At 33.8% G+C, this 9,074-nt stretch overlaps 1 protein-coding gene across 1 annotated transcript in view; it reads right to left on the bottom strand.

Moving 5' to 3' along the window:
- Positions 1 to 2,503, bottom strand: part of LOC108694333 (protein shifted-like) — an 11,246-nt gene extending 8,743 nt beyond the window's left edge. Inside the window, exons 1-2 of the mRNA XM_018203759.1 lie at positions 1,724 to 2,503; positions 1,197 to 1,439 (exon numbers count right to left, since the gene is read on the bottom strand). Coding sequence (XP_018059248.1) covers positions 1,197 to 1,439; positions 1,724 to 1,898 — 418 coding nt within the window. The 5' untranslated portion in view covers positions 1,899 to 2,503. The remainder of the gene's footprint in view (positions 1 to 1,196; positions 1,440 to 1,723) is intronic.
- Between the last annotated feature and the right edge of the window lie 6,571 nt (positions 2,504 to 9,074).

Below are 9,074 nucleotides of genomic sequence, written 5' to 3'. Positions count from 1 at the left end.
ATATGTTTATTATGAATTTTGGCTAAGTGATAGGTAGTGATAGATATATATATATATATATAAATGTTTTTTAAATCACGAGTTCTCATAAAAATGCGAGTTTATTTTATAGAACATAATTAGCTTCTTCATACATTAATTAAGTAGTTTAGATATTACGCCTTTATTTTAAAAGTGACACAACTTAAAAGATTAAGCTTCCCAAAAAAGGGAAAATCTATTTTTCATTCAGTTTAAGAGAAAATTATTGATTATTCAGCAAAAAGAATACATTGTTAATGTGATCAAATGTCATCATTTTTGTTATTTTCATTTCACAACCCTTAAAAATTCATCTTTTTTTAATTATAATCATTTGACGATTTTTTATGAAATTAAATTAAGCGAATTCGACTAATGTATTCAGATCACAGCTATCATAACCAGATTGACATAAAAATATGTGTATTATAAATACAGAAATCGTGAAATATACTCCTCAATATACTTTATTTTGCTGTTAGATAAAATATTTGCTGTTAGATAAAATATTTATATATAAAATAAGAAAACAAGTAATTCGCTCGATATTACAAATACAAAAATTAAATGAGTAGATAGATTTTTTTAATGACATCGAATACTAGTTAATTGTGAATAAATATGAGATAATACACTAGTTTAAAATCTTTCCTCTGCTCGTTTTTTTACCTATCTACTCATTTAATTTTTATGTATTTTATAATTCGAAATATTCTATTTTTACACTCACAATCAGATTAAGTCGCTACAATGGCTTTAATGTGCGCAAATGCGCAGTAGTGAGAATTTGCGAGTTTTGATTGATAGGAAACGTTTACCTAACTTATCTGGAGGCATGATAGTGTCTCGGCGCTAAAATATCTATTCATACTCTGGCAAAAATCGGAGAGTAATTCGAATAAAAAGGGGACAGTAATAAAAGAGTAAATGAAATTTCTAGGAGACAAAAATTGAAATAACGGAGAAAAGACGTGTATGCTTTTTCTATATTTCGTTATTTCAATTTTCGTTTCCTAGCTTCGTTTACGCTTCTGTTATATTCCCCTTATATTCGACTTACATTCTGATTTTTATTCTTTTCACCAAGATGGTAACAACTCGAAATTACGTTTTTTTTTTAGTTGTGTCACTTTTGACGTAAGGGAACGATATATTTGAGATATTGACATATTTACCTTTCGGTCTCTTAGGCACTCGTCCTTGCTTTTTGATCGTGATCGATGGAGTTTTCAAGATGCTCTCGTCGTACGACTTTAAACGAAAAAAATTGTAATAGTATTTTTTTACTCCTGACTTCCACGTGAAATTCACGTGCGACACCTCGCTTGGGATAATCGGCAGTTTATTCTCAAACTCCGGATCTAAAAGATAAGCGAGTACTCGGCCTTCCGCAATCGCGTATATTTCCATTGCAAGCCCTGCATTAGCCAAAAATAGTTTCAGTTTTACATTAATGTTTACTAATTTCTAATTATGAACGTAACCCATGATATCGTGAATAGTAATCGGATTTCTCTCATTTTTACTTATTTAACGACATTTTTTGCATCATAGCAACGTATCAAAGGTAATGTCTCAAATGGAGAATCGCTGGAGCAGCGATAATACGAAGAAAGGGGGTCATATATGAAGCTAGAGGGGGAAGAAAATAAGAAATCCGACTTCCGAGAGGATTTTGAGACTCAACATCTGTGAACTGTACCGCTGAACATCTTAATTTGCTGCTGATCGATCCAGAGGGAGATGTCACCGGACGGTTTGTGGCCGGAATTCCCAGAGCGATGTTGGTGCCGGGCAAGGGCCACGCCGGCGACGTCCAGGAGAAGGGCCAGGGCCAACATCGCCGCCGCGGCCAGGACGGCCGCAGCCGATCGCATAATTGCCCGCGACCGCGACGTCCCGGTCAGTACCGTCGCCGCAGCCGCTGTCGTCGTCGTCGTTGTCGTCCTCCTCGTCCTCCTCGTCGTCGTCGTCGTCGCCGTCGCCGCTACCAGGTGTTACACGCACACCGGTGTGAGGAAGCCCGTCCCTTCGACCTTCCCCGGCAACCGCCGTGCGTGCACTGGCAGTTAACGAGCAACGTAAAACGTTCCTGGCCGCCTCGGCCTTCCTATATAATTCAACGTGCCGGCGTGCGTGCGGCGTGCCGTTGGCGATCCGACGCGTGAAATCGGAGGATTTGAGATTTCACGGAGCGCGCGCACGGGACACGATCGCGCGGCGGAGATACCGGTGATCCCGCGGTGATTTCAACGCACGGTTGTCTACCCCCTCGATCGGTAAAACAGAAAGAGAAAGAGCGAGAAGGAGAGAAAGAAAGCGGGTGAAAAAGGGATGAAAAAAGGAATGAGAGAGGCGCGCGAACTTTCCTCTCTCGCTTGCGAACGGCGCAAGCGGCGATGTGTAACGATGCGCGCGAACCGCGTCGCTCCGGTGGACTGACTGACTGACTGACTGACTCTCAATGAGAGTCGGGGCACGCGGAGCGAGTAGCGAAACCTCTCCGTGAAGCGAGATAGAGATCTCGCAGACGGACCCGGGTCCCGTCGGGGAGCACCGGGGAGCGAGAACGATGCGCCGCGAGTTAAGGCTGCGTGCACAATGTATTCGGAATCTGCTTTGCCAATCTCCCCTCCCCCCTACTTCTCTCTCTCTCTTTCTCTCTCTTTCTCGCACACATACACTGTATGCTTTTTATTTTAATGCTTAAACTCGGTTTAGACGATCTACAATTTGCGGCGGAATTCGAAATATAATGCTATTTATAATTTTATCTGCTGTGTATTTTTTAATATGCATTTTGCAATATGCATGTATATGTGCATTTTAATTTTTTTAATGTTTGTTGTACTACACGATATATAAAATTGTAATTAAGATTCTGTGTTCCTGAATTCCGATGTAAGCTATATATATGAGTTTAGCATTTAAATGAGTTTTTGATATATAAAGTAACATCGCTAATTAGAATTAAATTTTTTCATTGATTAATTTTGTGTTTAATAATAATTAATATTAGGGAAAAATTAATGAGGATCGTAAATGCGAAAAGTAAGGAATGAAAGTAGTAAGTTTGAAAGTGAATCGAATATTCATTTCAAATTAAACCGATCTTTGATATGAAAGATTTTATGGAACGTTTACTGTTGTACAAGTTTCTTTTAATATATTTGTGTTAATTCAGATTTATTTAGCCACTGCGCGCACGCAATTTTAAGGATGCAATTTAAAAAATTTGTTTAAATATGTTACACGTTCGTTTTTAAATTAAATTGTCATATAGTTTTTATAATTTCCTAATTTGACGTTTTTTTCTTTCCTTTCGAAATATCTGCCTGACTTCACTCGTCTTTTCTTTCTTTCCTACAATGAATCGAATTGAAAAAATATATTATATTTATTTATCCGCAAAAAAAAGAAAAACGGAACGTTACAGTTTGTAACGTGATCTGTTTTTTTTTCCAAATAAGTATATTTATGAAATCACATTTACATTTCTCGTAACTATTTACATAACATATTGACTAATTCCTTTTAATCTTCAGAAATCGTGCAAAACAAATTTGTCAAAAGTAGTATACGTACAAATACACAGAAATCAAAATTCGAATTAACTAAGAAAAAGTGATAAGAAATCTCGATGGAGGGAACCAGTTTTTTAACATCTTTCATCCGATCGTGCCGGTTCTCTGTCGTCTCTCCTGCTCATCTCTTGTGTTTCCCTTCTCTTCCATTTCTCATCTCGTCGACAATTGAATTTTACTTCCGTGTCGTAAATCCGCCACGTCATACGCATCATTATTCTGTTCGATGTTTAAATTATTGTAAACATTTCTGCATATAAAAGATTGATCCAAGTTACAAAAATAAAAGATGAAGAAAATTGTAATAAGTAGATATTATTTGAACATTGAATATAATTGTAATAGACAAAACGTTTCTTTAATATACAATATTATTGTAATTTTACATACATATTTTCCTTGTTTGAAGGTTATTAATTTTTTATTTTTATTATATTTCTTCTGCCATTACATTATACATTCGATATTCACGAATTTATGATTCGCAGTAATTCTTGCAGCGTAAACGCGTGAAAAATTTACGACAAAGCAAAGAGCTTTTTGAGACTGATAATAAAGTTTGCATTCATCGATAATCGGAAATAACTGGATCAGATCTATTTCTAAACCGATCTGGCAAGATAACCGGCTTCAAGAGAGGCCTCAATGAATAACCAATAGTATCCGTTGTATCCCTGGTGTCGAGGGATGGGCTATCTAACAAGTGGTCCATTGTTATCCTACGTTTCTGTCTCTCCCATCTCTCGTCTTCTTCCTGCTTCTTCTTTCTTCTTCCGGTACATGCACTACGATCGTGAATATTCCGAAGAGACCTCGAACCGTCGCAAATTTTTGAGCCACATTCTGAAACGTTGTAACTAAAATTTCACCCATATAAAACATTCGACGCTGTCTTTGCGACTATCACCTGTAAAAATAATCTGCAATAAAAATCTAAGTTCTTTTAAGACTTATCTTGTAATTAGCCCATTAGCCCTGGAGAATCTAGAAGCATATTTTCATTTTTATGAAAAAAATTAAACTTTGAATCGCATTATTTTTTGCTTTTATTCGTTTTTCAGTCGGACAATTTTATGAAGAAATATAAATTGTTTATATTGATAAAATGTTCTATCCAGGAATTTAAAAGTATATTTCGGTTCCTTTAAAAAAAAATTAAATTTAAAATGACAATACTGTGTTTGCTTTCGTTCATCTTTCAGTTGGAAATTTGTATAATATTGGAAATTGTATAATATAAAACATAAATTTTACATTGATGTTATGATTTTCTATATCAAGCAAAGAGATATCACAGATATATTTTTAAATAATTTTATCTTCGTAAAACTTTCGATATTATCTTTGTGCGATTATCATTTGCAAAAAATCTAAGACGACTGGTATTTTCCAATCAATCTTTCAAACCGCAAGAATTTATGAATACCTGTTTATTTCTCCTATCAAAAGGAAAAATTAATTTAGGAACAGTATTATGAACAGACTAATGTTTGCTTTTGTTCGACTTTCAGTTAAATAATTATATGAAGAAATATATAAGTTGTACGTCCAGGACAACGTCATGATAACGTCAAAATTAAGACATTCATAAGATGAATTGAAAATGATTGAAAAATAACTTAATAATCATTTTGAAGTCATTTTGGCATCATTTTGATATCATAACGACTTGTCCTGCGTGTAAGTATTAGCAACCTATTGTAATTTTCAAGCAGAGATATTGCATAAAAATATTCCTAAATAATTTTATCGTCATAAAATGTTTGATATAATCTTCGTTAAGTATCGCGTCTGCAAAAAAGTCTAGCAACAAATTTGAGATAGTCTGATATCTTCTAATCCTTTTGAATTGCGAGAATATTGTAGAATATTTTCATCGCTTATACAAAAAAAAAAAAGAGAGAAAGGAGGTGAATTTCGAGTAACACTATTCTCGTTTTGATTTGCTTTTGTCACACAATTATATGACGTAAATTCGTGTATGTACGGTGCGTGATTCTACGCACCGCTCTCGGTGCAGCTCCGCGAGAGCGGCCGACAGCGAATTCAATTAGGATTGCGGCGGCCGTGCAAAAACATTCGATCAGGAATAAACCGGCGCTGCCTGCCTGCCTGCCTGCCTGCTTGCGGACGCTCTTATAGCTCGTCGCTTTCCAGTTCGCGAGCCCCATGTATAACGCGTATGGGATCGGAGATCAATCGTACGTTTTACCATCATGGACTCTTTCCGCGTGGCAGACGTAGTGATACACGAAAACGATTAAATCGTAACTATTGTTACGAATTTTTTTTGAAAATTCGAAAAAGACTAGCAAGATCGTTGATATTTGCTTATTTATATATTATATATTGAATTAAAAGGCTGTTTTTTGTTCAATTATTTTCTTCATATTAATTTAAAAAAAAATTAAATTTAAAATGACAATACTGTGTTTGCTTTCGTTCATCTTTCAATTGGAAAATTGTATAATATAAAATATAAATTTTATATTGATGTTATGATTTTCTATATCAAGCAAAGAGATATCAGATATATTTTTAAATAATTTTATCTTCGACATTATATTATTATTTAGATATTGTTTTGTAGTATAATTTATCAGTTTCGCTGTATTTCCGATTGTTCCAAAAATTTTCATTGGCTATGCAAAGTGTGCCTTTCACTGAACATGCCTCCTCTCTTGAAATGTGGATTCTTCAGTTAAAATTTTTTACCGATCTTATCTTAACGAGAATATTCACATTTTTTTCCAAATTCATCGTAGTCATAATATGTATACTGTTAAAAATATCAGTATAATATATTTTTAAGTTATATAAATTAAATTTAACTTCATAACATTAAATTTAATTATATTACATTAAATTTAATATATTTGTAACTGAAAAATATATTTGTGTGCATAAAATTTAATATATTTTTCATAAAATTTCATAAAATTTAATATACTTTCCATAAAATTTTATGTAGATTTGCATAAAATTTAATGCACACATCTATTACATTTAAGACTATTGTAACTTAGTTTTCAGTTAAATCATTTATTATTTTTCAGTTATTTCATTATTCACAAACTTTTTTTATTACTTAAATTCATAATAAAATTACTTAAATTCATATTACTTAAATTCATAATAAAATTTCTAACAATGTAGAATCAAGACATATAGTGTTTTGAATCAAATATACAATATCAAGTATATCAAAATTGTAGCAACCCCCATGAAATAACAATAGAGTACTTTTATTTAACATATCAAATTTTTTTTTAATTCCAACCGTTTGCTGTATTTATTTTTTCAATTATTTTTGTTATAGATTAATATAGATAATGTATTTCTATATAGATAAAAATTTTTCTTCTTTAAATTAGATAATTTTCACATATTGAATCTCAGACAATGATGGAATTGCAAGCTAAGATATTTTTGTTCGATGCTAAATGATATTGTGGCCGAGCGATCGAAGTTACCATTCGATGCATGCGTTCGTTTAACACAGCTATATTTCTGTGGACGCGGCTTGGATTGTGCCTCCCTTTAGTCTCCCTCGATCCTTTATTCGTCTGTAACCGCGACGAGGGAGAGGAAGAAAGAACTCGTAGTAGCTCAGAGAATACGGACGCAAAAAACCTGTCCGGCATAATCGCATTATCGGTCACATCTTGCTCGATTTCTGTGTTCACTTAGTAGAATTAAATCTGACGATTGTTCTGTTCTTAAGAGAGAGAATAATGTCCTCTCGAGAATAAATAAATAAAACTTGGAACAAAGGTGCTATCCAAACTTTCTATGAGAATAAAATGCGAAATACAAGACGAGAAGTACACGATAAAATTTTTTTTCGTTATTGTATATAACTAATAGTGTTTAATAATTTTAAAAATAATAATTTTAATAATTCTAAATGCGCGAATTAATATCTTAAGCGAAGAGCACAGACTTGCATAATGCATAACACATAAGATATAAGAAATTCAACCAGAGTTCTTTAATTCATGGAAAGAAAGGAAACGAAAGACTTTGATTGTTCATTTTATTATGCATTACGTGTTATGCGTTATGCACAAGAAAATGAACCAATCAAAGTCCTTCGTTTCTTTCTTTTCTATGAAATAAAGGACTCTGATTGATTGAATTTTTTATGCCTTATGTATTGTGCGTTATGCAAGAGTCTGATGTGCTTCCCGCTTATAGACAACTTATAAATTCAGTTTTATTGCACCGGATAGGAGTAACTAATCGGAATCACCATCGGCTAGGACTATATCGACGGGTAAACTAAACTGTCGTACTCATTTTTTGTGAATTTCCTTGGTTTTTATTCTCTTTCTTTTTACTTTACTGACATGGGAGTTATGCGGGCAAATATCGGGATGCGTATCAATGCGATCACGTTCGTGAATGAATAACTTAAAGATTAAGAGACAATTATTCGCTTAATTATTATACAACGTAGTGATCTCGTTGCTATACAAGGAGAAGATGAGAGAATTCAGTGCAGGATGGCCCATCCCCGATCGCGCATGCGATTATATGATAACTCTCTTGCGTGCGGACAAAAATGTTAACAATGAAAATTAGGCCATGTTGTGCCTTTTTATGTTGCTTGCAACTTCTGCATGAGTTAATTTCCGATACGTGTTTGATCATTCAAAGCAGCACGAGTGGATGGACTACCCTGCGCATCATCCGTATTTCTGAACTGTCTTTTTTGCGGATTTTTTTTATTTCGTAGAAAAATTATCTAAAACTGTGATGCCGATGCAAGAATGTATCAATGCATTCTTTATAGCTGCATATATAATATATAAACGGCGAAAAATACATCGGCACATTAGTAATATCAGCGTAATATACAATGAAGGATTCGCACGGTAAACGAGCACACGTTGAATTACATTATTGAGATTCATTGTTCTGTGTTGATTCTTTTTATAGCAGTTGCTCTGGAACGGCGATAACATCTTTAAGCAACGAATGTTTGACGATACTGAAATCGGAAAGTTAAGAAACACTAATTAGTTAATAGGAACGATAATTGACAATTTGATGAAATTATCCTCGCTTTGTTCCACCATCACTTAACAATAAGACAGTCAATATGATGTCATATGATGCGACTGAGCTAATCGAATAAACATTTTATATATTATATGAAATAATATTATATGAGATTCACTATAAAAATGTGCTATAAAAAGAATCAAGACTTTACATTTTTTTTTTCGTCGTAACATGTACTCGTTATACAATGAACACTCTTTAATAAGTCACGAATCATTTCCCTTGTCAACGCAATCTAATATCAAGCAGAATAGCAGATTCTCGCCCTTCGTCAAGGTAATAGAGATACCTCGGAAACTTAGTCGAAAGACCGATGGCTGCCGCAAAGCGCGCGTCTATTATTATAGATACGGTCGCGCAAAAAATGCAAATGGTTTTCTATACAAAGTATAAAATTATAAA

This window comes from Atta colombica, unplaced genomic scaffold (assembly GCF_001594045.1).
Source record: "Atta colombica isolate Treedump-2 unplaced genomic scaffold, Acol1.0 scaffold1, whole genome shotgun sequence".
Classification (NCBI taxonomy): domain Eukaryota; kingdom Metazoa; phylum Arthropoda; class Insecta; order Hymenoptera; family Formicidae; genus Atta; species Atta colombica.
Note: the sequence above shows the minus strand (reverse complement) of the source record. Positions and strands in the feature narration are given on the sequence as shown.